Source organism: Spermophilus citellus (genome assembly GCF_964194105.1).
Source record: "Spermophilus citellus genome assembly, chromosome: 10".
In the NCBI taxonomy this organism is placed as follows: Eukaryota; Metazoa; Chordata; class Mammalia; order Rodentia; family Sciuridae; genus Spermophilus; species Spermophilus citellus.
The window spans coordinates 137,455,720-137,483,320 of record NC_138197.1 but is presented as its reverse complement, the minus strand read 5'-3'; the positions used below and the strand labels follow the sequence as shown (position 1 = coordinate 137,483,320).

The 27,601-nt window shown below is 57.0% G+C and overlaps 1 protein-coding gene across 2 annotated transcripts; it reads left to right on the top strand.

The window, feature by feature from the left end:
• The first annotated feature begins 558 nt into the window (after positions 1-558).
• Positions 559-26,570, top strand: SBF1 (SET binding factor 1). Of its 2 annotated transcripts, XM_081311849.1 has the most exons (41): positions 559-803; positions 7,170-7,255; positions 7,642-7,779; positions 7,983-8,144; positions 8,228-8,338; positions 8,958-9,063; positions 9,167-9,299; positions 9,395-9,503; positions 9,580-9,693; positions 9,819-9,896; positions 10,284-10,397; positions 10,489-10,617; positions 10,699-10,797; positions 10,878-11,082; positions 11,172-11,284; positions 12,341-12,490; positions 12,847-12,915; positions 12,996-13,154; positions 13,225-13,493; positions 13,574-13,746; positions 13,824-13,897; positions 13,978-14,173; positions 14,396-14,523; positions 14,922-15,100; positions 15,218-15,354; positions 15,468-15,675; positions 15,998-16,194; positions 16,272-16,409; positions 19,463-19,540; positions 19,892-20,073; positions 20,148-20,327; positions 20,863-20,964; positions 21,041-21,226; positions 21,298-21,424; positions 21,500-21,630; positions 21,700-21,930; positions 24,909-25,016; positions 25,112-25,323; positions 25,747-25,834; positions 25,911-26,042; positions 26,127-26,570. In XM_081311849.1, the coding sequence occupies exons 1-41, from the start codon at positions 749-751 to the stop codon at positions 26,223-26,225; spliced, it is 5,685 nt and encodes a 1,894-aa protein (XP_081167975.1). In that variant the 5' UTR covers positions 559-748; the 3' UTR covers positions 26,226-26,570. The 2 variants fall into 2 exon arrangements, with proteins under 2 accessions (XP_081167975.1, XP_081167976.1); XM_081311850.1 differs by lacking the exon at positions 19,463-19,540.
• The last annotated feature ends 1,031 nt before the right edge of the window (positions 26,571-27,601 follow it).

Sequence of the window (27,601 nt, the reverse complement as noted above, 5' to 3'; positions counted from 1 at the left end):
TGTCCTCTTAGTCAAACCCCGTGGCACGGCAGTGCAGCCCCGGCCAGTCCCTCTCCCTGGGGGCGGTGCGGTCTCCGGGAAAGGTGTCTCACATTGAAGAAAAAATCCGATCTTCACAGCGGAACCTGCCGGACTCCCCTTCCCACACCGCTCAGCCAGGTCGGGTCCAGCGGCCTCCAGTTTGGGTGTTCTGGTGGGCAGAGCCCGGGCTCCTCCAGTTCGCCTCCGCCTGACACCGCGGAGCCTGGGGACCTCACCCCGACCTCCCGACTGGAAGCTCCTGGGGGCGGACCCCGGCCTATCTCCACCCACGTGCGAGGGTCCAGACCGCTAGGTCGGCCCTGACGCCGGCCGTCTCTGGATCACTACCCACCGCCTCCCAGGCTGGGCCGACTGACCCACCCGAGCCGCCGTTGGCGTCATCCGCCCCAGGGGCGGTGCCCGGGGCCCGGGAAGGGACCGAACCGCGTCCTTGGGGCCTGCCCACGCCAGGTGAGCCAATGGGGCGCGCCGTTTCAGGCTCCGCCCATGTGGGCGGGGTGAGGGCGCGCAGGCGCACGGCGCGCCCGGGCGGGCCGGCTGGCTGGGAAGATGGCGGCGGAAGCCCGGGCCAGGGCCGCGGCGGAGCGGGCCCGGGGTGTCCCGGGTGCGCGGCCCAGGGCCGGCGCCGGGCCATGAGCGCGCCGCCCTCAAGTCCCCGAGCCGCGGAGCCCGCCCGCGCCCCTCGGGCCGCCCCGCGCCTCTCGCCATGGCGCGGCTCGCGGACTACTTCGTGCTGGTGGCGTTCGGGCCGCACCCGCGCGGTGAGTGTCGCGGCAGAGCGCTGAGGGACTGGGCGGGGGCCGGGGGCTGAGTGTCTGGGCAGCGGGACAGGTCTGGCGACGGAGGGAGGGCCGGGCCTGAGTGTGGTCTGCGGTACCAGGCTGAGGATCGGGACTGTGGGACTGGGCTGTGGATTGAGGGACAGGTTGGGGGTTGAGGGTCGGGCCCTGGGCTGAGCGGGCGGAGATGGGGACTAGCCCGGAGCTGAGAAATGGACTGAGGGACCGAGGTACTGAGGGACCTGGCCCAGGAACTGGCCAAAGGTCCCGGGGGTTAAGGGGATAGAAAGACGAGGCTGGACCGAGGGTTCAGTACTGGGATTCGCGAGGGCCCAGGAAGCGTCCCAGTGGCTGTGGTGGAGGTAGTTGCAGGGATAGCTGGGGAGAAGTGGGGCTATCCCTGGGCACCTGCCTTCTGCTGTGGTGGTGGGCAGCGGCATGTGGCTGGAGATGGGAGGGCTCTGAGGCATCTGGCCTCCTCCTCTCCAGTTAGTTGGGATGGACACTCTTGGCCTCCACAGATTGCTGAGTGGCCATGCCCAGAGGCTAGCCCCTTCTCTGACTGGTACTAGGTCTGAAGCCTCAAATAGGCTTGGTAGGATGCAGAGGAAAGCATGGAGGTTCTAAAGCTACTTCATAGAGTGATGGTATTTGAATTGGAACTTGAGCATTCTTGGCAATGAGCCTGTTGGTATAGGCTCTGCAAGTCAATCCCTGGGTGGGAGATCATTGTGGTATTGGTGCCAGTGTGTAGGAGGTCCAGGTCCAGGTCTGGGGGCACCTGTGTCTGAGCACCCTTTCAGCCTGGGGGTGGGTAGGAGAAACAGAGCCTGACAATGACATCAGCAACAGCCGTGGAGACAGTGGTGTTGGGTATTGGCAAGCGTGCTGGGTGTGCCAGTTCCTGCACAGCCCTTTGTGTGCATGATCTCACTTCTTTATCTCCCAAGCCCACCAAGGTTGCCCTGCTGTTTCCCCCATTTGTAGAGCAGAATCAGGTACAGAGAGGTTGAGTGCGCAGTCTAAGGCAGCTCAGACTGGCACTCAGTCTGTCAAATCCCAATGCTGCTGCTGCTGTTGCTTCTTTGTCATCTTCATCTCCTTCCTTTTTTTCATGGTGCTAGGAATCAAACCTAGGGCCTTACAAATGCTAAGCAAGTGCTGTACTACTAAGCTATATCCACAACTCTTCAGCTTTTTATCATTCTCCTGCCACTGTCACCATCCATGACCTGAACTTTCTTCTTTGCCTTTTCTTTAGCTGAGCCTCCACCTGGACTGTCTCTTTGTCTAGGGTCCACCTGCACACTCTTTGAAGCCTCTTCAGCATCTTCCTCATTTCCAGACCCTACTCAGTGTAAATGGCCCTCTCTTACTCAGCACTTGATCTTCTCTCAGCTGTCCAAGTATGTCTTTGGTACCATCAGTCATAAACATCTGACTTTCTCTCCAGAGAGGGAGTTGTCAAAGGCAAAGACCACATTGTCTGTCTCTTTTGAAGGAGAGTGGCCTGTCACAAGGCACATGTAGAGGGCAGCGAAGAAGTGGTATCACCTACGACAGAGGATTGCGTGGGGATCCTGGAAAACAAGGCTGGATGATAGTTGCTCTACTGTGAGGGGCCTTAGGCTATGTTCAGGGGCTGCAGGAACCCAGGCTTGGATGCTGATGATGTTGAGGATGGTGTGAGGAGAGAGGGCCTGGTAGGCAGAGACTGCAGGTAGAGGCTAGTTAGCAGTGGTGATAGTTGGGTGAGAGTTGGATGAATCTGAGGGAGGCATGAGGAGGCAGTTGTTGGATCTGTGAGAAGCTGGCTGTGACGAGTATGCTTACTGCTGGAGCTGCACAGGCACCTCTGATGTATATGACCTCTGAACAGTATATGTGAGAAGGCTGGGCCCAAGATGTTCACTCACCCTAAATGGTGGGAAGGAGTGATTCCCAAGTTGTCCACTTGGGTGGTGGTAGAAGGCCGTGGAGCTCCTGAACACTGCTGTCTGAGGTTGGAACTAGCTGGCCATCCAGCCTCAGGACATTCCTTAGAAGAACTCATCTATCCCTGTGAGGAATAAACCCACAGACTGGGAAGGGTGATAGGGTAGGGGCGGGAATAAGGGAAGCCAAATGGCACCTGATGTGGGGGTCAGTTGTCTGTGCTTTGCAACCATAGCTTTGTGACCTCAGGCCAGTCATTTGACTCTATGTGCCTCAGTTTCCTTATCTGTAGCTGGTATGAGTCATACTAATCTTCTAGGCTGTGAGGATGCGATGAATACAGATGTAAGACCCTAGGAAGCAATGGGTGTCTTATTCATGACGGACCAGCAGGGTGTACAAACATAGGCACAGACAGAACAATGCGCCTCCAAGGGAGGTGAAAGATGCCCTTATACTGGCAGGCCTAGGACATCAGGGCAGGGATGCAGGGTCTTTTAGGTTAAGTGGTGTGAGTGGGCAGTTTCATGTCTTTGGCCTGGTTTTGGTCATCTTTTCTGAGACTGCTGGGTGTAGGCCTGGGTGTCTTGGCTGCTGAGTTGGATCCAGAGTCCTGCCCAAGGCAGCACCCTGGTTGCTAGTGGTCTCTAGCTGGTGACCTCTCAGAGAGGGTGGGGAGATGCTTGGGCTGTGTGTGTCCTTTTCACCTCAGAGGGTGCCAGCTGGCCCATTACAGGCTCCTTACCTGGTGAGTCAGGAAGGAAGCAGCTTCTGTGCCCTGGGCCTAACTCTGGGGTCAGTGCGAGGACCAGATGGATGGCCCCTTCCCAGCTCCCAATAGTAGTCAGCTGATTTAATGCAGCATGGCCAGTGTTGAGGTGTCTTTTGAGAGCAGGAAAGACACTTGACCTGGCTCAGACCTGGCAGGCAGCCTTCTTGCTGCCACTGGGAAGGAAGGTCTGGACCCCCAAGTGTCTGAGAAAAAGACTTTCCATCCTGTGGCCTGGTCTCTTTCAGTCCTATGGTAATGAGTTGGCCACATTCTTGGGCCCCATCTACTATCTCCACCCCTGTTCCTGCCCTACCTCTGGAGCAGGTTGGGGCTGTTTGGGATGGCCTCAACAGCATCCACCCTGGATGTTTGAAGAGGATGCTTTGGACCAGAGCTGCTGTGGTTATGGGTAAGGGTAGATCAGGAAGGATGACCAGAGAAGCTGCAGTGGTTGACCAGGAACAGCATGCCTGGGTGTCAAGGTCACTATGTTTGGAGCAGCAGGAGGGTGCTGTCCAGTGTGTATGATATGATATGTAGTAGGCTGAGCAGAGGAGGCTGCCGTCCTTTCTTTGTCCTCCCTTAGTGTACACTAGGATGGCTCTCTAGGCATCGGAGCCTGGCACTGGTGATGGGGTGTGCCAGCAGATGACAGAACGCATGGTCTGTGTTCTCTTGCTGGCCAGCCTTGCCGTTCAGCCCTGCAGCCTTCATGGGGTTGGCTGCCAGAGGAGCTTTCACTGAGGAGCTTTGAGTACAGGAGCCCCAGTGTCACCCTTGGGTTGACCTCCCTTAGCCTGTGGTTCAAGAGAAGGAGGGACAGGGGATTTCCCATCTATGCCTCAGGGGATCTTGGTGCCCCTCCTCCTCGGGCCCCTTAAAGAGTACTGCCCAGTGATGCATGGCTGTACTGTTGGGATTAGTGGGGTGGGAAGGGGAGGCACCCTCCCTCCTCTCTACTCTAAAGTGGGGCATTGTTCTGGTAGGGTAAGGAGCTCAGCCATTTCAGGTCACCCTTGTGTTCACAGTGCTTGAGTGAGTGGGGGACACTGGGTAAACTTGACAGAACCTCTTCCTCCTATGCAAGCCAGCAGGCAAGTCCCTGAAAGTACAGAGCTGAGGAAAAGGCTGAGGTCTCAGGAAAGGGGCTAGGTACTGTTGTTCACAGGAAAAACTGTGGACTTCTTCATGGTGTGTTCTTGGAGGAGGGCCTACTGTGTCGGGTGCTCCCCAGGGCTCTGGAAGCTGCTCTGCACTTCTGACTGAGAAACCTGTTTGCTTGTGGGGTGTGAGTAGGGCTGGGTGTGGGGAGGATAGTCATGTGTGCCTGCAACAAGCCCTAATTAGGCTGTGGTCTGTGCCAGGTTTGGAGCCTGCCATCAAGCCCAGCCTACTGACAGGTGCACCAGTTGTCAAGAGGTGGTAGGTGGGGATTGTAGAGGAAGGGAGGTCCTAGGGGTTCCTATGCAGGCTCCAGGATCAGGCACAGATCTTCCCAGAGAAGGAACACTGTGACCTGAGTTCCTAAGGGCAAGCCTGGAGCTCAGGAGAGATGCCTGCTTGGCTGGTTCCCCTATCCTCCCTTATGAGACAGTGGGGGCACTCATGAGAGTGGTAATCAGGGTTAGCTCTTCAGAGTGTGGGCCCCTCAGAGGATTTTAAGTCTGAGTTGCAAGAGGAAGTTAGATTTGATACTATGAATGAGATAGGAGAAGGCGATGGTGGATGATGATAATCCCCTTTATGCTCACTCCCTTGGGGGGAGAAGCTACTGAGAGCAGCCTTCTGAAGACTGCTCACCCTGCCTGAACTGAGAGGGAGACTGTAGAGCAGAGGCTCCTGTCCCTGTCTTACACCCCCTCTTCCTTGTTCCTCCTGCTGCCTCGTGGCAAGAACTGGGTGAGCCCTGGGTGCCAGCCAGGGCAGGGCCCAGATGGTGGTTTGAGGCTGAGCACAAGGAAGCCCTTGGCAGAGTGGGGTGGGGGAAGCCACGGCTCAGGGAGGGTGTGTGTGTGTGTGTGTGTGTGTGTGTGTGTGTGTGTGTGTTTTGCATGTGTGAGTATGCTGGCTGGGGTCTGTTGAGGGTGGCTCTTAGGGGTGGGACCCCCTCATGGGGTCTTCATCTTGGTGGGACAGGTCTGCAGATGTGTGTAGGTAGGCATGGCACCAGTAGACACTTGTCCCCTTCTTTTTTGCTGCCTGCAGAGTATCAATACTGGGGGGAGGGGAGCAGGAAGCTGAGGTTTTGTGAGTCAGAATCAGCCCCTCATCACCCCACCACCCTTAGCTCAGCAGCACCCTGCCTGATGCTCACATCCTTGGTGTTGCCTCCATGATTCTTCAGGGCCCAAGGTCTTAGACCCACTCTTCTGGCTTTAGAGGATCTGAGGAATGTGTGTTGTAAGCTGCTGGGGATCAGCTCCCCTGTGCGCAGATGGATCAGGCTGGATGGATGTGAGGCTGCATCCCTTCAGGCCAACGAAGGCTGTGCACGGTGGTTTACTGAGAATGAAGGTGAAGGTGGGGTTCCAGGGAGAGGCTTTTCGTTGAGCATCCTCCCCGTGCTGTCTGCCTCTGCCGTTTCTGCTGGTAGGGGCAGCAGTGTTGCTGTGGGGGCCTCTGAGTTGTGAGTGTGAGAGGTGAAAATGAGGAGGCATTTGTCTTTCCTACCATGTCCTGCTCCATCCTCTGAGTCCTGTGAGGCAAGTGGAGCACTCACCTGGCAGGAGCTGGTCCTGAGTGCCCCCCCTGTTGTGGCCTTTGGCATACCTTCTGGTTTGGCATTGTAGGGGTTATCCACAGGCAAGGCTTCCACCTCAGTAGCATGGATTGCATCCATGTGGCCTTGACACTTGATAGGAAGCAGTGCCCTGGGCATGGTAGTAAAGGGGTGCAGGTCAGAAGACTTAGGGGAACATAGGTTCCAAAGAGCAGGACCTTGCTGAATCCTCCCTCCTGAGATCTGTGCTGGGATCATCTCTGAGGGACTGGGGATAGATAGCAATCTGGGTCTGTGGGCCTGGATGGTCCCCTCCCCCCAGCACAAGGGGACTGGAGCTTCTTATTAAACCCCACAGAGATAACAAGTGTGAATCCTATGCATTCCCAGCATGGGCCCAGGGTGGGTGGGTGACATAGAGTTCAGGAGTGCCCAAATACGTCCTATACACCAGACATACCCACTGTCTGTCTGGTGGTCATTGTCCAGCTTTTGGAGTTGTTGGGGCTGATGCCTAAGTCAGGGTTGCCATGGTGGCAGATGCTGAGTGGGCTGTGGGACAGCTGTAACTGTGGCCCCCAGGGAGGCCTGTGCTGTGAGAGGCCTGGCTGGTATGTGGCAAGGGGAGAACTCTGGCACATGGTGCTGAGAGGGTGGGCAGGACATGGGAAGGGGTGGGGGCCATGGGAACTTACAGAGATCTGGGGCTTCTTGCTGCCCTCTGGTGGCCCTGGGGCTTGTGGTTGCCTTGGCTTCTTGACCCAGAACTATTTATAGGGAAATAGTAGGTCTGAGAGAGCTAGTCTGGTGCCAGATGAGAAGGGGACTTTTCCATACTGGGCTTTGAGGCCTTGGCCAATTCTGGCAGGAGATTGGGGAGGGAAGTGGGGTGGGTTCTCTGACCACCTGCTTCTTTCCTCAGGGAGTGGGGAAGGCCAGGGCCAGATCCTGCAGCGCTTCCCAGAGAAGGACTGGGAGGACAACCCCTTCCCCCAGGGCATTGAGCTGGTAAGTCAGGGAGACAGGCCCATCCTTGCTGAGCTGGTACAAGGAAATATAGACCTGCTGTGGAGAGTAGGGGTGGCTGGCTTGACTGTTGGGGTGCTTGGTGCTCACATCACTGTGTTATATTTTCAAGTGCTCCCAACATTGGGCACCATGCCCTTCCTGGGCCTCACCCTAGGTGGTGAGGCCAGAGGCTGTTACTCCTTTCACCAGGAGGGGTTGAGGCCCAGAGGGTGTCCCCAAAGCCACATAATGAGGCATTGCCTGTGTGCCCTGGAATTCCAGGCCCTGGCAGTGCTGATGCTTGGGAGTAGGTGTGCTGGGGCAGGTGGGCTATTTCCTGCTGTGGGTGTGGGTGTAGGCAGCTGACTATTGAGCCCTCCCTGCAGTTTTGCCAGCCCAGTGGGTGGCAGTTGTGTCCCGAGAGGAACCCACCGACCTTCTTTGTTGCCGTCCTCACTGACATCAACTCTGAGCGGCACTATTGCGCTTGCTTGACCTTCTGGGAGCCAGTGGAGCCCACACAGGTCAGCTAGGGGGCTCTGGGGTACAGCATGTGTGAGGATGAGCCCTTGGGCCATGGGCAGCTCCCTCTGCCTCTGGGGGTATCTCCTACCCTGCAGAGGCCAAAGTTTCTAGTGGGCTGGGTCTCTCTGAGTCACCTGTGTCCTCCACCTGGGCTCATGGGACGAACCTGACGAGAGCCGGGAGCATGGGCTTCTGTCTACAGGAAGCAGTGTGCACCACTGAGGATGCCGTGGAGAGGGAGGAGGAAGCTGATGAGGGAGGCCAGGTGCGGCTATTGACTACAACATCAGCCCATGCTGGCCAGCTCTTTGCTCCAAAGACCCTGGTGCTGGTATCACGACTGGACCATGCGGAGGTGTTCAGGGTGAGGCGGGCCACCAGGGCAGCGAGGCCGGACTGGGATGTTCCTGTTGGCAGTGCCACCATTCCATGTCTGATACATTGCAGAATAGCCTTGGTCTCATCTATGCCATCCACGTGGAAGGCCTGAACGTGAGCCTGGAGAATGTGATTGGGAACCTGCTGACATGCACTGTCCCTCTGGCTGGGGGATCACAGGTAGGTATTGAGAACAACTGGTGATTCTATGGCATAGGTTTTCCTGGTGCATTCAGGGGTGTGGGGGCCTGGTGGGCACTCCGTGTTCAGTGGCTGAGCATGGCCCAACACCTTGGGCACTTCTTTATCCTCTTGGTGCCAGCACTTGTCATCTGTTCTTGGCCCCTGCCTGCTCACCTGGTTCTTGTAATCTGTTCCTTTGGGCCTAGCGTCTTTCTGTTCATTCTTGGGTGTGTGCCTGTCTCTGGATGTCAGTGTCAGCTTCTTATCTGTCCGCTCTCTGCTGTGTGCCTTGTGTGCCAGAGGTGTCTAACTGTGTCTCTCTGCCTGTCTGTCCTGTGCAGCTGGACTCTGTTGAGGAAGGAGCGGTATGGATACTTTGTTTCTTCTGCCCACCCAGGCCCTGCCCCTACCCCAGGTCAGAGGCAGCCACCCCCTGCCTTGAGTTTTCTCTGCAGCACTATTCAGCCAACAGTCAGGGTGTGACCTTTCCCTCCAGCCATCCAGCCAGTCCCATCTCTGGGTCTATCAGTTCACCAGGGCCCACCTGGCACCACAGAGCTCTGGGCTGATTTGGGCCTCGTCAAACTGCTGAACTCTGGTCCTTTTCTTTCCACAGAGAACCATCTCTCTGGGAGCTGGTGACCGGCAGGTCATCCAGACCCCGCTGGCTGACTCACTACCTATCAGCCGTTGCAGTGTAGCCCTGCTCTTCCGTCAGTTGGGTGAGCCTGCTGCAACTTCCTGTCCTTAGGACTGGTGGCCAGAGGTGTGGTTCTCACTCTGGGGGGTTACAGGGCCCTCACCAGGCCTGTCCTCTTTCTTTAGGCATCACCAATGTGCTGTCTTTGTTCTGTGCTGCCCTCACGGAGCACAAGGTCCTCTTCTTGTCCCGGAGCTACCAGCGGCTTGCAGATGCCTGCAGGGGCCTCCTGGCACTACTGTTCCCTCTCAGATACAGGTGCCCCTCTGCTTGGCCCCTCCACCCGTCCCTCCTGGCCCCTCCACCCAGCCTTATCCTCTGGGACTCACTGTGTACCCCGGGACCTGTTGCAGCTTCACCTATGTGCCCATCCTGCCGGCACAACTGCTGGAGGTCCTCAGCACACCCACACCCTTCATCATTGGGGTCAACGCAGCCTTCCAGGCAGAGACCCAGGAGCTGGTAAGGGCTGTGGTTTGTGTCTGCCTTACTGCTTAGGCCTGCAGGCCCCTGATCACTTGCTCTCTTTGGTCCACAGCTGGACGTGATTGTTGCTGATCTTGATGGAGGGACAGTGACTGTCCCTGAGTGTGTGCACATTCCACCCCTGCCGGAGCCACTGCAGAGCCAGACCCACAATGTTCTGAGCATGGTGAGGGCAAGGGCCAGACTGAATCTGGAGATTACAGCCTGTGGGGAGCCATTGTGTGGCAACAGGGGGAGTCCAGAGCCTAAGGCTCACTGTGTCTCTCCCCTTGCTTTCTGCTTCTACCACAGGTCCTGGATCCAGAGCTGGAACTGGCTGACCTTGCCTTTCCCCCTGCCACGACGTCCACTCCCTCCCTGAAAATGCAGGTATAGGTCTTTGGACACCCCATCCTGTCATCTCAGTTCTGCCATGGCTGATGGCAGGGCTGATGGTGCATGCACATTGCAGCCTACCTTCAGGCCAGGTTGGGCTTTTATAGCACAGGCAGTTGGTTATATAGCAGGTGTGGGCAAGGTATAGGGTACGGATGGAGGGGCCAGGACTTGGCATCCTGCCACCAGTGCCTCTGGGGGTCACTAGCAGGAGGGACTTGTTCAGCAAGTGTGGAGGAATTGCTTGGCTGTGTGGCATACTGTGGGAGGGGCAGAAGGAGACCACAGAGGTGACGGAGAAGCCTCGCTCCCAGCTTTGGGTGGGAGTGGGGAGAAGCACCCAGGAGCCTGGCACTCACCTGCATTCACCTGTGTTCCCAGGACAAGGAGCTCAGAGCCGTCTTTCTTCGGCTTTTTGCTCAACTCCTGCAGGGCTACCGATGGTGCCTGCACATTGTGCGCATCCACCCAGAGCCTGTCATCCGCTTCCATAAGGTGGGCTGGCAGGTGGTGTGGGGATAGAGGAGTGGAGTGGTAGGTAAATGCTCAATATACCCTGAGTGGGTGCCCTTTTGGTGTTCCCCAGGCAGCCTTCTTGGGCCAGCGTGGGCTGGTGGAGGATGATTTCCTAATGAAGGTGCTGGAGGGCATGGCCTTTGCGGGCTTCGTGTCGGAGCGCGGGGTCCCCTACCGCCCCACGGATCTATTTGATGAGGTGCATCCCACCCCCACCTGTCTACCTCCCCCACCATATGCTCACCTGCCCTAGTCTCACCCTGCCTCCTGTCCCCCCTAGCTGGTGGCCCATGAGGTGGCAAGGATGCGTGCAGATGAAAACCACCCACAGAGAGTTCTGCGTCATGTTCAGGAACTGGCAGAGCAGCTCTATAAGAATGTACGGTGTGCAGCCTGATGGGAGGGTGTGGTGCCACCCTGGCCCACTCCCATTTGCCATTGTCTGCCTTTCTACCCCAGGAGAACCCATATCCAGCTGTGGCGATGCACAAGGTGCAGAGGCCAGGTGAGGCCAGTCACCTGCGGCGGCCACCCCGACCCTTCCCCCGGCTGGATGAAGGCACCGTGCAGTGGATTGTGGACCAGGCTGCAGCTAAGATGCAGGGTGCACCCCCAGCTGTGAAGGCCGAGAGGAGGACCACTGTGCCCTCAGGGCCCCCCATGAGTGTGTAATGGGGATGGGAGGGGAGAACATGCCCCAAGAAGGGACTGGGAGTGGGCTCTTGTGAGGGTGTGTGTGTCCTGTCCCCACAGCTGCCATACTAGAGCGGTGCAGCGGGCCACATGTCAACAGTGCCCGCCGGCTGGAGGTGGTGCGAAACTGCATCTCCTACGTGTTTGAGGGGAAGATGCTTGAGGCCAAGAAGGTGAGATGTGCAGTGAGGAGCCCCCCAACTTCAGTTCAGGACAGCAGCCTCAGAGGAGGCACAGGCCTTGCCTCTAGTGCAATGGATGCTGGGCCTGCCCTGGAGGCTCTGCTCACATGCAAGTTGGCTGGAGGTGAATGGATTGGCAGGAGGATAGGTGGGCACCAGGTCTCCTCTCCTTGATCTCAGTGGGCAGCGGGACAGGCCTTCCAAGAAGGCTCAGCAAGGTGGGGTTGTATACATTTTTAGAACTTAGAAAACCTTAAGATTTCTATTAATTTTCTTCTGCATCCTTCTGAAAGACTGTAGACCTATGTGTGTTGTGTCTAACTTATAGAAAACAAAACCCACTCACATGCTGTTTTGCCTCTGTGATAATTCACGTAACACTTTTGGGATCCTTTTTTTTTTCCTTCTCTCTGTTTTTCTCTTGATATCGGGGATTGAACTTAGGGGAGCTCAACTACTGAGCCACATCCCAGCCCCTTTTTCGTATTTTATTAGAGACAGGGTCTCACTGAGTTACTTAGGGCCTTGCTAAGTTGCTGAGGTTGTCTTTGAACTCGCAATCCACCTGCCTCAGCCTCCCCAGCCTCTGGAATTATAAATGTGCGCCACCGTGCCTGGCTGGGATTCTGTTTGACAGCCAGTTTGAGTCTTTTCGCAGCTGTGTGGTGTCTCCTGTGGTTTTATGATGAATGACCATAACAATAGCTCAAGCTTGAGCCCTCTTTTGGCCTGGCCTGTGCTGGGAGCCCTGTGATGCTCAGGCCTATGTTTCAGATACTGAGCCCTGACAGACTGAGCAGGTCTGGGCCTCAGGCCACTTCAGAGCACACGTGCACTCAGCTTGTGTCCTGTCTTCCTGGGTTCTCACTTGTGGACTGCTAGGTCTGCTGGAGGTTTTCGTTTCTTTTGGTCTGTGTGATCTTTGGGTTTTCTGTGCGTGGTGGAGCTTCTGGCCTTCTGTAGGCCTGCTGCTTCCTCCCTCTGTGGGACTCCCCCATCCCTCCCTCTTTGCCCTCAGCCCCTTGTTCCCCTTACCCCTGCTCCCAGCTGCTTCCGGCCGTGCTCAGGGCTCTGAAGGGACGAGCTGCCCGTCGCTGCCTGGCCCAGGAGCTGCACCTGCACGTGCAGCAGAACCGGGCGGTCCTGGACCACCAGCAGTTCGATTTTGTCGTCCGTATGATGAATTGCTGCCTGCAGGTGAGGCCAGGCTCCTATCCTGCCAGTGATGTGGCATGTGAGTGCGGTGAGCATGGGTTCATGAGTTTCCCGGGACTCTTGCAGTTGGGAGAAACTCTTATCTTCAGGTGAGAATGAAGAGGGAGGGTGGGATGGGATCCTTGGTCTGTAGGAATGACAGGAACAGGGAGAGTCCTTGTTGGAGAAAGTGTGGGGCTGACTTTGGAACCTCTGAGGCCATCCTGGGGATCTGGGGCCAACGTTCTAGGCGGCAGGGCTGGAAGGTGCTGGTCTGTGGGGCCACAGAGACGTGATTGGAGGCGGGTACTGTCTGGGAGAGGGGCAGGCATCCCTTTTGCCCACTGCTCTGCCCACAGGACTGTACCTCCCTGGATGAACATGGTATCGCAGCTGCTCTGCTGCCCCTTGTCACAGCCTTCTGCCGGGTGAGTGCTGGAGGAGTCCCAGTTTCTTCCTTGGCTCCTTCTGGACCATGTTCAGTGACCTCCCCAATTTACCCCTGCAGAAACTGAGCCCAGGCGTGACACAGTTTGCCTACAGCTGTGTGCAGGAGCACGTGGTGTGGAGCACCCCACAGTTCTGGGAGGCCATGTTCTATGGAGATGTGCAGACCCACATCCGTGCCCTCTACCTGGAGCCCTCTGAGGACCAGGCTCCCTCCCAGGTGCGCAGGATTTCCCGGGCAGGGAGGAGGGCAGGTCAGCCCTGGCTCACTCATTGTGATGCCATGGCAGGAGGTTGGGGAGGCATCATCCCAGGAGGACCAGCGCTCTGCCCTGGATGTGGCTTCTGAACAGCGGCGCCTGTGGCCAACTTTGAGCCGCGAGAAGCAACAGGAGCTGGTGCAGAAGGAGGAGAGCACGGTGTTCAGCCAGGCCATCCACTATGCCAACCGCATGAGCTACCTCTTGTTGCCCCTGGACAGCAGCAAGAGCCGTCTTCTAAGGGAGCGGGCAGGCCTGGGCGACCTGGAGAGTGCCAGCAACAGCCTGGTTACCAACAGGTGGGGGCAGGGTGGGGTGGGGAAGAGTGGGCTGGTCTGTGGGCAGGTGGGCTTGTACCCACACATCCCTCCTTGCCCAGCATGGCCGGCAGTATGGCTGAGAGCTATGACACAGAGAGTGGCTTTGAGGATGCCGAGACCTGTGACGTGGCTGGGGCTGTGGTCCGCTTTATCAACCGCTTTGTAGACAAGGTCTGCACAGAGAGCGGCGTCACCAGTGACCATCTCAAGGGGCTGCATGTCATGGTGCCAGGTATGGGGTTTTGGCACAGAAACACTTCCTCAGAGGGGGGTTGCCAGGGCCCAGGCATGAGCACTGTTTTCTCTTAGACATTGTCCAGATGCACATTGAGACCTTGGAGGCTGTGCACCGTGAGAGCAAGAGGCTGCCCCCCATCCAGAAAGTGAGTTGGGGCCAGCCAGGTTGTGGTGGGCACGAGGGGCTTGGACTGTGTCCTGAGATGCTGCTTCTGTCTCTGAGTAGCCTAAGCTGCTGCGGCCACGCCTATTGCCTGGTGAAGAATGTGTCCTGGATGGTCTTCGTGTGTACCTGCTACCCGATGGGCGTGAGGAGGGTGCAGGTGGTGGTGCAGGGGGCCCTGCACTGTTCCCAGCTGAGGGTGCCGTCTTCCTCACCACGTACCGGGTCATCTTCACGGGGATGCCCACCGACCCGCTGGGTGAGCCCTCAGACCTTTTTCTGGCGGCGCCCTCTCCTCCCTGTGAGGTCTTTGGGTGGAGATGGCACTTTCCCTGCCCCTTTCTCAGGGGTATGAGATGCCTGTGGGGATGGGTGCTCATCTTCGACTTCCCACCTACCCACAACCCCTGTAGCTGTGGCACCCTGAGATCTGTGACCCTGTTTCTTTTCCCTCCTTTGGACTCTGCTTGGCCTGTTTTAGTGGGAGAACAGGTGGTGGTCCGCTCCTTCCCGGTGGCTGCACTGACCAAGGAGAAGCGCATTAGTGTCCAGACCCCGGTGGACCAGCTCTTGCAGGATGGCCTGCAGCTTCGCTCCTGCACATTCCAGGTGGGTGGCTTTCCCCTAGCCAGCCAGTCCTCTAAGCTGGTTTTCACCTGTGACCTGGCAAGTGTGTTGTCAGTGTGGGTCCCTCTCCTTGGCTGTCAGTGTCACATCATCTGTTTACTTGACATGCTGGCCTTTGGATCCTTGCCATTTCCTCGGGTGCTGACCCTTGTCTGTGTCTTGGGTGTGCTGGGCAAGCTGAAACCTTGTCAAGCAGCTTGAACTTGACAGTTTACACATACACTGGACTCTTGAGTATTTGGGAATGAGGCCTTCCCTTAAGGCTCACCCGCTTCTGTGGCACAATTGCTGTGAGAAGAGAGTCCAGTCTCAGCAGCATTAGAGTTAGGGAGGGTCCTGGTGCCCACTCAGACCCCTGAGGGCTTCTTTGTCTGACACAGCTGCTGAAAATGGCCTTTGACGAGGAGGTGGGGTCTGACAGCGCCGAGCTCTTCCGCAAGCAGCTGCATAAGCTGCGGTACCCACCAGACATAAGGGGCACCTTTGCTTTCACCCTGGGCTCCACCCACACATCTGGCCGGCCATCCCGGGTTGCCAAGGACAAGGGTCCTTCTCTCAGGTACAGATTCAGGGCCAGGGCAGCTGGGCACCAGCTGTGTGCTTTCCTCAGCCTTCCCAGGTGTGACCAAACTTTCATACCTCCTCTTGTCACCTCTGCTGTCTGTTTATACCCCAGAACCTTGTCCCGGAACCTGGTTAAGAATGCCAAGAAGACCATGGTGCGGCAGTATGTTACTAGGAAGAAGTATAACCCCCCTGGCTGGGAGCAGCGGGGCCAGCCACCCTATGAGGACCAGGAGGATGAGATCTCAGGTGGGGGCAGAATGAGGGTGTTCTGGGTAGTCTTTGTTGGCAATGAATCCTGTGGAGGACACAAGGCAGGGTGGGTAGTTTCTGGGTTGTGACCCTTGTGTGCTGGCCTGCAGTGTCAGAGGAGCTGGAGCCCAGCACGCTGACCCCATCTTCAGCCCTGAAGCCCTCGGACCGCATGACCATGAGCAGCCTGGTGGAGCGGGCATGTTGCCGAGACTATCAGCGCCTTGGCCTTGGCACCCTGAGCAGCAGCCTGAGCCGGGCCAAGTCTGAGGCTTTCCGCATCTCCCCAGTCAACCGCATGTATGCCATCTGCCGCAGGTGAGGGTTGGCCAGGACACTCCAGGAGGATGCGGTCAGAGCTGCTCGGGTATCTTCCTGGCCTGTTGTGGGCCCCACCATGGTTCCTGGCCAAACAAGGAAGGTGGAAGGGGGAGGGTAGAGGGTTGGGCTTCTGGGCTTGGTGGGGGGCACCCAGCTGAGCTCAAGGTCTGGAAAGCACCTTTGACCCTCTTGTACTGGGAGCCAGGAACTTGCTCCTTTGGTCTTCTCGATGGGCTCTTGACCTGCTCTGCCTAAGCTCTGTGGGGAGGATGTGGGGCAAGGCGCAGAACTGCCCTCACAAGGCCTCTGCCTCCTGCAGCTACCCGGGGCTGCTGATCGTTCCCCAGAGCATCCAGGACAATGCCCTACAGCGTGTGTCCCGCTGCTACCGCCAGAACCGCTTCCCCGTGGTCTGCTGGCGCAGCGGGCGCTCCAAGGCTGTGCTGCTGCGTTCCGGGGGCCTGCATGGCAAGGGTGTCGTTGGCCTCTTCAAGGCCCAGAATGCACCTTCTCCAGGTACCCTTCCTTGGTTCCATCTCATGTCTGTCCCATCTCCCTCCACCCTACTCCTCCAACTCCTGCTCCTCTCCCAGGCCAGTCCCAGGCAGACTCCAGCAGCTTGGAGCAGGAGAAGTACCTGCAGGCCGTGGTTAGCTCCATGCCCCGTTATGCAGATGCATCAGGACGAAACACGCTTAGTGGCTTCTCCTCGGCCCATATGGGCAGTCACGGTAAGGGTGCTTGAGGGTGGGCAGTGGGCATGGGTGAGGAGGATTACTGGGGGGCAGTGGCAGCATTTATGGTGAGCAGGCCAGTGAGGGGAAGAAGTGTTCTTGGTCAGGGACGTTTGGTATTGAATGAATAGGGGCCCCTTCTTGGCACGGGGGACAAGGAAGGAGGCCTGCCCAAACCAGGTGAGTGTCCTGAGGCTCTGCCTGCTTTGGCCATGAGTCTGTCTACCTTCTTAAACCACAACTTTTTTTTTTTTTTTTTTGTGATGCTGGGGATTGAACCCAGTGCCTTATGCATGCAGGGCAGGCACTTTACCAGCTGAGCTATGTCCCCAGCCCCTAAACAATAACATTCTGCCAGAGCCTCCTGGACAGTGGCTGCCCAGTCGCAGGGCCCAGCCCTGAGGTGTTTGAGGCCTGTTCTTCCTACCCATCTCCTACCCTGCCCCCTCCCAGTGCTGCTCTGCCCACTGCTTGGCCTTCAGCCTCATCTGTCCTAGAGGGGTCTTGTCTGCATTGGTCTCACTGTCCCTGTTATCCCCTCCCCTGCACACACTGAGGTCGATCTGGGTCAGGCTGTGTCCCCCACTGAGCCCTGCTCATGAGGCACCCATAGTTCTCTCTGCTTGGGAGCAGCCATTGTCATAACCACCTGTCCCCATGAGGTGTCTCTGTTTTGCAAAGGAGGCAGCAGGCAGGAGGTCAGGTGGGTGCCTGGGGCCATCCTTGGAGCCCTTGCCCTTGCTGCTCTGGGCACTGGTTGTAGGCTGGGCTGTCCTTATGGCTGACCCAAGCTCAGAAATGCCAAGAATGTGTGGTCATATATATTCTGCCCAATGCACTGTCCACATGGTGGTTGGGAGGGAAATTGTGGGTGCTGAGTATCAAGAGAAGCTTTTAGGCAGAAGATAAAACTGTTGTTTCCTGGAGGGACACAAAGGGCAGTTCTATAGGGCACGGGTGTTTAATGAAGCAGAAGATGGCTCTTCAGGACTCACCCTCCCCCCCACCAGGGCAGCTGCTTCCTTGGTCCTTCCCCCACATGCATAACTGAATCCCTCCCATCAATGACCCATTTCCATTCTCCTACCCAGCCTGGCCCCATCTTCCCACAGTGTCTTCCTGTGCTCTCACTCTGTCTCACTGATCTTCTTGGCCTGGCTGATAGATGCTGACATTCTAGAGGGTTGGTTCTCAGGCTTATGATGCTAGCCACCCTCTGGCATACCAGGCCAGTGTGTGTCATCTGCCCACAGGGTTCCTGGTGCTTGGATGTCTTCTCTTAGCACCGGGTCATGAGATTCAGGAGGTTTCTGCACTGGAACCTGCAGAGTTCACCCTCCTCAGGCCAGCCTGTCTCCTCTGCTGATGGGACTGGGGTGTGAGCCAATTCACACACAAACATGGAGCCACCTGTCCTGGGCTGTGTACTCAGGAGGTGGTAGATGCCACAACAGGTGTCTGCTCCCATGCCCTCAGTCCTACTCTTGAGTTGATGGGGTTGTGTTTTCTCTGCTGGACCTCAGCTCCTGGAAACACAGTGCAGTGTGCTGGTGGTTTTCTGGGGCTGGTAGGAGCTTCGGCAGGCAGAGCTGTCTTGCAGCCTGGTGCCACCTGCTTTGGGGAGCTAACCACCCAGCTCTGCAGTCCTTGCCTGCAGCCATCTGCCCTCCCTCTGCCCTCCCTCTGCCCTGGCCTTTCTCACTGTTAAGCCTGTGGGTCTCACCCATGCTTGGTGGTGCTCCTTTGACCATCTGTGTCTCATTACTATTTGCTGGGCACTGGGGACAAGGATGGGCAGTGAGTGCCTTCATGGTCACCAGAGACAGTATCCCAGAGACAGGCCTGATGCACCCACCCTCACTCTTCCATCAGAAATACCTGCTTTCTCAGGACCAGGGTTGTAGCTCAGTAGTAGAGTGCTTGCCTAGCATGCATGAGGCACTGGGTTCGATCCTTGGCACCACATAAATGCACCTTCTCCAGGTACCCTTCCTTGGTTCCATCTCATGTGTGAAAGGTATTGTGTTCATCTACAACTAAAAAAAATATATATTAAAGAAAAAGAAATACCTGATTTCTCTCTGATTATGTATGTTTTATAATCACTGGGTGTTTGTGCCTTCCTACTCCTGCCAGGAATCCTGAGGGTCACCTGCAGGCAGCATCCTTGCTTCACGATGAGTCAGTTCCCACAGTGCCTGCAGCTTCCCTAGTGTCCCTTGGGCATCCCTGACCATCCCCCTCATTGCCCAGTAATGAACAGGGACAGCTGTAGAGAAAACCAGCATCCTAAGCAGGCTGGTGCTCTCACTGCAAGATTGGGCGACTGCCACCCGCAGTATGGGGCTGTCAGCATGCAGGGCACGCAGGCTGAATTGTGCGTGGCTATGGTGGCCACTGGAGTGACTGGGGATGTTGCCCTACCTTTCTGTCTGCATGAGGCCTTTGTGGAGGCAGGTGAGCCTCTAAGTCCTTCCCACTCAGGCAGCATGCCAGGCTCCTGGCCACACTGTCCCAGCTGTGAGTCTGCCTGGTGCTGCCTGGGGCTCAGATCTGCCTGTGTCCTAGACTGAACTGCCCTCTGTCTCTGGGCCTATTTTCTCTGTCTTTCCTGGAAGGATCCAGGCTTCCTCCAGGCCATGCCCCTTGAGCCCCTCCTGTTGCATGGCTAGGTGTTGAGAGCACTTCTGGGCAGTGCCTGTCATACAGGTCCCACCCCAGCTTGAGAGAGGAGGTTCTGGGACACAGCCTTCAAGGAGGGACCTGAGGGCAAGACTTCTGTCTATAGGGGAGGAGAGAGATGTCCAGAGGAGATTCCATCCCCTGGCCGCATTGTCGTGGGCCCTCTGCTGCCTGGGGGAGGCCCCTTGCCTGGACCAGACAAAGGCTCTTTCCTCTCCTGAGACTAGGGACTTGGCGCTGCCAACCTCTGCTGGTTCCAGGGTTCCCTGGAGGAGGGCTTGGTGGGAACCTCTGACCTGTAGACTCCTTGAAGCTGCACACCCCAGGCCAGGGGCCAGACCTGAGCTTTCTCTCTGCTGTGCCCCCAGTGCCCAGCCCCAGAGCAAGGGTCACCACGCTGTCCAACCCCATGGCGGCCTCGGCCTCCAGATGGACTGCGCCCCGAGGTACCGTACCGGGGGCTTCTCCTTTACCTGGCCCTGATGGCCCCCAGTGTGGACTGAGCTGTCTTGGGCACTAATGTCCCCTTCCATGCCTGACACTAACGGCCTACCCTCTAGCCCCAGTACTTACCTGCCTGACACCCAAGTCCTGCCCCAGACACTAACACAGGCCACCCCACGTGTCTCAGCATCTGTGTATTCTAGCCCTCCTCCCTCACACTGCCCTCCTGGGGGCCTGTTGGCCACCCACCCCACCCTGGGAGCCCAGCCCCCTCCTTGGAGGCCAAGCCCAGCCGGCCCAGGTAAGTGGTGCCCTGGCCCCACTCTGGCACTCACCTTTTCTCTCTTCCACAGGTAAGCGGGGCAGTGTCCGGGCCAGTGGGCGCAGTGGTGGGCTTGGTGCCGATGTGGGTTCCCGGCTAGCCGACAGAGATGTCCTGAGTCCCCCACAGGCCAATGGGGCTCCCCCTGACCCGGGCTTTCTGCGGCCCCAGCGTGCAGCTCTTTACATCATTGGAGACAAAGCTCAGCTCAAGGTACCTGAGGTGGGAGCATGGGGCCGGGTGGGGGCTCAGGCCTGGGCACGTCTCAGTGCCTGGCCTCCTCCCAGGGTGTGCGGCCAGACCCCCTCCAGCAGTGGGAGCTGGTGCCCATCGAGGTGTTTGAAGCAAGGCAGGTGAAGGCCAGCTTTAAGAAGCTGCTGAAGGCCTGCGTCCCGGGCTGTCCTGCCACCGACCCTGGCCCAGCTTCCTTCCTGCGCTCGTTGGAGGACTCTGAGTGGCTGACCCAGGTCTCTGTGCTGCTCCTGCCCTTCTGCCCACCTGGGTTCTAGGCCTGCAGCTTCACTGGAGCTGAGTGAACAGGGATCTAAATTTGCTTGTTTGACAGTTTTGGGCCCCAGGAGAAGACGGTGGTGATGGCCACTTCCCACGTAGGATCACCTGGGAGGCATCTGGGATCTGGGCTGGTAGGGTCTACAGTGAGACTAGAGTATCCAGGGCAGCCTACTAGGCTCAGGTGGACTGATGGCCCGTGCAAAAGATGGCTTGTGGGACATTCTGCCTCTGTACTGTCTTTTGGAGGTGGGGTTGGGCACTGTTTCACTGGGAACTTGTGAATGCTAGAGGACTTAGGGATGGGTCCTGTGGATAACCCTAGGACAGGGTCTTTGCTGAATCTGCCTCCTTGGTCCTAAGGGTCCTGGGAGGAGGAAGCTGTGGTCAGAATATCCAGAGCAGGGCTCTTGTCCAGCCTCTTGTGGGTACTCTGGGCATGGTCTTTGGGGCCTGGTCAGGATGGGGAATGAGGGCTGCCTGTCCCTGCAGATCCACAAGCTGCTGCAGATATCGGTGCTGGTGGTGGAGCTCCTAGACTCGGGCTCCTCTGTCCTGGTGAGCCTGGAGGACGGCTGGGACATCACCACCCAGGTGTGCAGCAGGTACAGTGATGGGGACTGGCTGTGGTCCCCAAGGTACCTCCCTAACCAGTGGGTGGTGCCTGCAGGTGGTGTCCTTGGTGCAGCTGCTCTCAGATCCCTTCTACCGCACGCTGGAGGGCTTCCGTCTGCTGGTGGAGAAGGAGTGGCTGTCTTTCGGTCATCGCTTCAGCCACCGTGGGGCTCACACTCTAGCAGGGCAGAGCAGTGGCTTCACGCCTGTCTTCCTGCAGTTCCTGGACTGTGTGTACCAGGTGGGTAGTGGCCTTATGGTTGGGCATGGCTGTGCTTCCTGAACTCTGACCTCTGCCCCTGCCCCACATAGGTCCACCTGCAGTTCCCCATGGAGTTTGAGTTCAGCCAGTTCTACCTCAAGTTCCTCGGTTACCACCATGCGTCTCGCCGTTTTCGGACCTTCCTGCTTGACTCTGACTATGAGCGCATTGAGCTGGGTATGTCCGGTGGGCCGGGCGGCTGTGTGGGGGCGGGGCCCTGACGGAGCCTCACCCTGACCTCACCCTGTGTAGGGCTGCTGTATGAGGAGAAGGGCGAGCGCAGGGGCCAGCTGGCCTGCCGGTCTGTGTGGGAGTACGTGGAGCGACTGAGCAAGAGGACCCCCGTGTTCTACAATTACATGTATGCACCTGAGGACACAGAGGTGAGCTGGGACCCGGCTGGGGCGGGGACTGCTGCTGACCCAGCTTCTGAGTGTGAGGCTTGCCCCCAGGTCCTGCGGCCCTACAGCAACGTGTCCAACCTGAAGGTGTGGGACTTCTACACGGAGGAGACACTGTCTGAGGGCCCCCCCTATGACTGGGAGCTGGCCCAGGGGCCCCCTGAGCCCCCAGAAGAGGAACGGCCAGATGGAGGTGCTCCTCAGAGCAGGCGCCGCGTGGTGTGGCCATGTTATGACAGCCGCCCTCGAGTGCAGCCCGACGCCATCTCACGCCTGCTAGAGGTGCGTGTGCGCCCCTGGGGACCTGGGGTGACCGTGGCCTCCACGTCTCTGCCCCATGCCTTGTGAGTGTTTGCCTAGCAGTGAAAGGGAAGGTCCTTGTCACCAACCCCAGGTCTCAGGGCCTCTGCTCTGGGCATGTGTGCTTTCCCTTACCTGGTACATTAGCATTTTGTCACTATGACAAAATATCAGAAATAGGCTCACTTATAGAGTGGAGGGATTTACTTAACTCAGTTTGGGAGGTTCAAGGGCGCGATTGTTGAGTCAGCCAGGGTCCTTCAGCTTTGTCACACCATGGCAGATGGCGATGGCAGGTGTGTGTGGAGACCCACGATCACACTCACAGGGAGCTGGGTGGGCTGGTTGCTTTAATAACCACCCTCTGGGGACTGGGTTGTGGCTCAGCAGTAGAGCGCTCGCCTAGCATGCATGAGGCACTGGGTTCGATCCTCAGCACCATGTAAAAATAGAGATATTGTGTCCACCTAAAACTAAAAAAAAATAAATATTAAAAAGCAAAAACAAAAACACCCTCTGCTGACAGACTCAGCCCTCAGGACCCTAACCTCGAGGGCACACCCCTTTGACCCAAGAACGTCCTCTATGCCCACCTCTTAGGTTCCACCTCCAAAGCTTCCACTCGTGGGCCTTTGGGGAACAAACCACATCCACACCACGGCACCTGATGTGGCATGACACCTGTGCCCAGGATCTGTTCTCTCTGCCAGACTTTCTGTCCTGCCCGCCCTACGGCAAGCAGCAGCCCTCTGGATTCCTGCCGTGGAAGCTCAGGGCTGATGCTTAGGTCTTTGGTATCCCTTGCTCTGCCGTCTTTGGTGGGTGTGTCTGTTTATCACCAGACCCAGAATCCAGCAGGGCAGAGTCCCTGGTGAGAGAAGCACGCAGGGAGCGAGCTGGGTGATATGTGCTTCCCTGGGCAGTGCAGTGACAGCATGTCCTGCATGTGGTGCTGGCTCCCTAGGTGGTTCTTCAGAGGGCCTGAGCAATCAGAAGGGGTGGCCTCTGATCCTGACCACGGGACGTGTACCCATTCCCCCGTGGTGGCTGTGTGGCCTTGGAGATTTGAGTAACTCAGGTTGGTTTCCTCAGGAAGTGGGGATGCCTGTCTGGCAATGAGAGGTGGTGAGGTGGGCCTGCACAGTCATGTGGTGACCCGGTGTGGAGCCTGGTCCACGGGTACCTCTTTACTCAGGGCTCATGGAGTCAGTTTTGGGGTGAATGTGACCCATAAGCCTGAGAGCAGGATAGAGTTCCTCTTCATTTGGGGCAGTCCTGAGTGTCGTAGAGTCAGTTTGATCTGATGTCATTAGAGCCACTTAGCTATTTTATGGCATAATTGTTATTTTTGTTTTAGTCGACTTTATATTTTAAAGAAATTAAGGAGGGCTGAGGTTGTGGCTCAGTGGTGGAGTGCCAGCTTGGCATGCATGGGGCACTGGACTTGATCCTCAGCACCACATTAAAAATAAAAAGATATTGTGTCCACCTAAAAACTAAAAAAGAAATAAAAAAAAAGAAATTAAGAGGAAAAAAGCTTCCTATTTCTGCCATTTCCAATATTCACTATTCTTTTTTTTTTTTTTTTTAGTTGTAATTGGACACAGTACCTTTATTTATTTTTTTATGTGGTGCTGAGGATTGGACCCAGGGCTTCACGTGTGCTAAGCGAGTGCTCTACCACTGAGCCACGACCCCAGCCCAAGATTTTACCTCTTGACCGAAGGTCTGCTGGTCATAAAATTCCCTCGGCTTCTGTTAATCTGAAAACATCTTCATTGTGCCTTCCTTCCTCTGTTCTGTGTGTGTGTGTGTGTGTGTGTGTGTGTGTGTGTGTGTGTGTGGCGGGGAGAGTTACGGTGCTTGATCACTGAGCCACGTCCCTAGTCCTTTTTATTTCTAGTGTGAGACAGAGCCTTGCTAAGTTTCTGAGGCTGGCCTTGAACTTGCAGTTCTCCTGTCTCAGACTCCCAAGAGGCTGGGATTACAGGCGTGGCCACCATGCCTGGCGCCCACTGTTTTGTTAAAGGGCATTTTCTCTGGACTCGAGAGTTCCAGGTTGACAGGCTCCGGAGGTCTAGAAAGCCCTCTTTGGCCCACCTTGCCTCGAGCAGCAATCAGTGCTCAGTTGTTCCCCACAGCTATCCCTGTGAGCTGACCCCTGAGCTGAGCTGTCTCCTTTCTCCTTGAAGGTTTTTTTCTTTATCTTTGGTTGCAGCAGTTTGGCCATTGTGTGGTTTTTCTTTGTGTTTACCCTGTTTTGAGGCTTGGTAAGCTTCTCTGATCTGTGAGATGGTCATTTTCTTGCCATTTCTTTTTTTACTTTCAACTTGTTTTTTTTCCTCTATGCAGTTCCTTTTGAGTGATTTCTTTTACCGTTATCTTCAAGTTTAGTACTCTTATGTTTAGTATTCTAAAGTCTAAGGAAATTTTCATCTTGTATATTTTACTTTAAAGTTCTAAAGTTTCCATTAAAAAAAAGATTGTTTTAAATTTTTTGCAGTGTTGAAGGTCAAACCTAGGGCTTCACTCATGCTAGACTATCATCACTTTACCACTGAGCTACATCCCCATCCCTACTTTTCTGTGGCTCCCTGGTTGGTGTGTGTCCAACCTGTCTTGTTTGGGGTCTGTAGTGCTTTTGATGTATTGATACGTCTGTTTTCTTTTTGTAACATTCATTCATTCATTCATTCATTCATTCATTCATTTGCAATGGTGAGGAATATGTCTGGTTTGAAAATTTTTTCATTCTTTACTTTTTTTTTGTACTGGGAATTTAACCCAGGGGCAGTTTACCACCACTGAGCTACCTCCTCAGCCCTCTTTATTTTTAAATTTTGAAAAAGGGTCTTACTACTGTATTTCTTTTCTGTATTTTCCCTTCCTTTTGTCTTCTCATACTCCAATCTGGATTTTTTTTTTTTCTGAATAACACTTTGTTTACTGATTCTGCCCAGGAACTGCAGCGGCTGGAGACAGAGTTGGGTCGACCCCCGGAGCGCTGGAAGGACACCTGGGACCGAGTGAAGGCTGCGCAGCGCCTGGAAGGCCGGATACATGGACGTGTGAGCAGGAGTGGGCATGGGGGGCTGGGGGGAGGGGGCATGTGCAGGCGGCGGAGGCCGCCTAGTCCTCTTGCAAACCCCTCTCCTATCTCCAGGGCACCCCCAGCTCCTTACTTGTGTCCAGCGTGCCCCACCACCGCCGCTCGCTGGGTGTATACCTACAGGAGGGGCCTGTGGGTTCCACCCTGAGCCTCAGCCTGGACAGTGACCAGAGCAGTGGCTCGACCACGTCCAGCTCCCGCCAAGCTGCCCGCCGCAGCACCAGCACCCTGTACAGCCAGTTCCAGACGGCCGAGAGTGAGAACAGGTCTGAGAGGCAGTGGGAGCTGGGGCCTCGGATCCCAGGGATGCCTTTGAGGAGTTACTTCTTTGGGTGGAAGGTCTTAGGGGGAAACCATGTGGTGGCCCAGGGCTAAGGGGCTTGAGATGTAGATCCATAGACTTGAGGGCTGGGGGCAGGGACCAGACGAGGTTGAAGCCCTGCAGAATCCATCCCACCCCTTGTGCCTGGGGTGCCCCTTTGCTGTTACCCTGTGTGTGGCTGCTTCCCTGAGACCCCAAGACTGGTGTTGTGGGAGGACCCTCCATCTCTTTTCTGAAGATAGTCCCCCTTCTGGGCCAGTTTTGTAGGATGAGGGCCCTGGTCTTACCCCGGTGGGGGCAACTGCTAGGGCCTAGGCTTAGCTGGACCCTGACAGCCAGCCTGGCCCTGGTTCTGCTGCCAATGCAGGTCCTACGAGGGCACCCTGTACAAGAAGGGGGCCTTTATGAAGCCCTGGAAGGCCCGCTGGTTCGTGCTAGACAAGACCAAGCACCAGGTGAGTGAAGAGTGGTGGGAGGAGCCTGGCGGGGACAGGCCACCCTGACTGTGACACCCCCCCTCCCGCCCCCCAGCTGCGCTACTATGACCACCGAGTAGACACCCAGTGCAAAGGTGTCATCGACTTGGCAGAGGTGGAGGCTGTGGCACCTGGCACGCCCACCATGGGTGCCCCTAAGACTGTGGACGAGAAGGCCTTCTTTGACGTGAGCCTCTGCCCGGGCTTGGGAGGTGGGAGGGAGGACTCCACAGTGGTAGCGGCCGTGGAGTCAGCCACCACCCTTTCCCAGGTGAAGACCACGCGTCGCGTTTACAACTTCTGTGCCCAGGATGTACCCTCGGCCCAGCAATGGGTGGACCGGATCCAGAGCTGCCTGTCGGACGCCTGACCTTCCTGGCCCTGCCTGGGCTGCTCTGCTTCCAGTCATTACAGACCACTAGGGGTGGGCAGGGCCGCCCCGGCCATGTTTACAGCCCCGGCCCTCGACAGTATTGAGGCCCTGAGCCCCCAGCACTTGTGTGTACAGCCCCCGCCCCGCCCCGCCCGGCTGGCTCTAACTTATTGTTGTGTCATGGCTGAGTGCCGTGCTGGGTCGTGGCCATGGTACAGCCCTGCAATGGGCCTGTAAATAGTCCACCCCTGCCCCGCCCTGTTGGTGTGCTGGCCCCGGCCGGCCAGCCACAGGTGAACTGTTTCTAGAACCAGAGTCTATATAAAGAGAGAACTAACGGCTGCTCGTGTCCCTGCTCACCCACGCCCCTCCAGCCAGTGGTCCAGTGCCCCACATGCCCTTGGCCTTGCCCCGTCCTTGGGTCTACCACGTGGGTGGGGAGGCCGCAGCTTTCTTGTGAGCCTTTCTTGGTGCTGGGCCCACTCACTTCAGGGTCCATGGTCATGGGAGCCAATCTGGTCTTGGGAGGGTGGCTTAATCAGGACCTTCCTTGATGTGTGGACCCTGATCCCTGAGGCCTCAGGAGTGGGCCTGGGGCTGGCATCCCAGAGGGAAGGCCCCTGTCCCTATCTTAGCAGCCCCGGGACCAAGGTTAGCAACAGGGAGGCTGGGTCCCATACAGTGGGTGTGGGTCTGTGGGAGGGACAGGGGAGAGGGGGCTCCCGGGAGTTGAAGGTCCTCAGGCAGTAGGGAAGGGGAACCAGCAGGCAGAGTGAGGGCTGGGGCCCACAGGGACCTTGGGGGTCTCAGTTCTTGGGGCTCTTGCTGCCAATGCCCACCCTGCCCGAGGTCCCCTCTCGGGCTTGGTGATCCCTGCTGCTGGGGGGTTACTCTCCAGTTGACCCAGTCCCATCAGGACCAGGTTTACCACGGGACCACTGGGGCCCAAGGTGGGCAGAAGGGGGTGGACGTTGCAAAGGCTGAGGCAACATTTGAGTGGCCACTGTGTTGGGTGACGGTCTCAGGTGGCGGCGGCTGTGGCCTGATCCGAGGCTGGTGGTGTGATACCAGCCTGTGACTCGGTGCTCATGGGGCTCACCTCTTATCAGGGAGCTGGAGTCGCAGCACGGGGTGCAGGCACTCAGGGTCTCAGGACTCAGAGGGTGAGGGGCGGAGGCACTGCTGGGAGAGAGCTTTAGGCCCGGAGCTGCTGGGTCCCTCTGGCTGAGCAGAGGTGGAGTCAGGGACTCCCAAACAGGGCAGGTTGGGCCGGGGGGCGGTGCCGGCATCGTCTGCCCACCTGTTGGGGGTTGAAGGAGGTTCAAGTGTGTGACTTCAGCTTCAGATAAAGCTCTTAACTTCTTGGGGAGAGG

Bases quoted from the DNA above. Each gene is read 5' to 3' on its own strand.
- SBF1 (XM_081311849.1), top strand. From the start codon at position 749: ATGGCGCGGCTCGCGGACTACTTCGTGCTGGTGGCGTTCGGGCCGCAC. The intron at 13,494-13,573 runs GTGGGGGCAGGG...CTCCTTGCCCAG, and splicing joins AACAGCCTGGTTACCAACAG to CATGGCCGGCAGTATGGCTG. The intron at 13,898-13,977 runs GTGAGTTGGGGC...GTCTCTGAGTAG, and splicing joins GGCTGCCCCCCATCCAGAAA to CCTAAGCTGCTGCGGCCACG.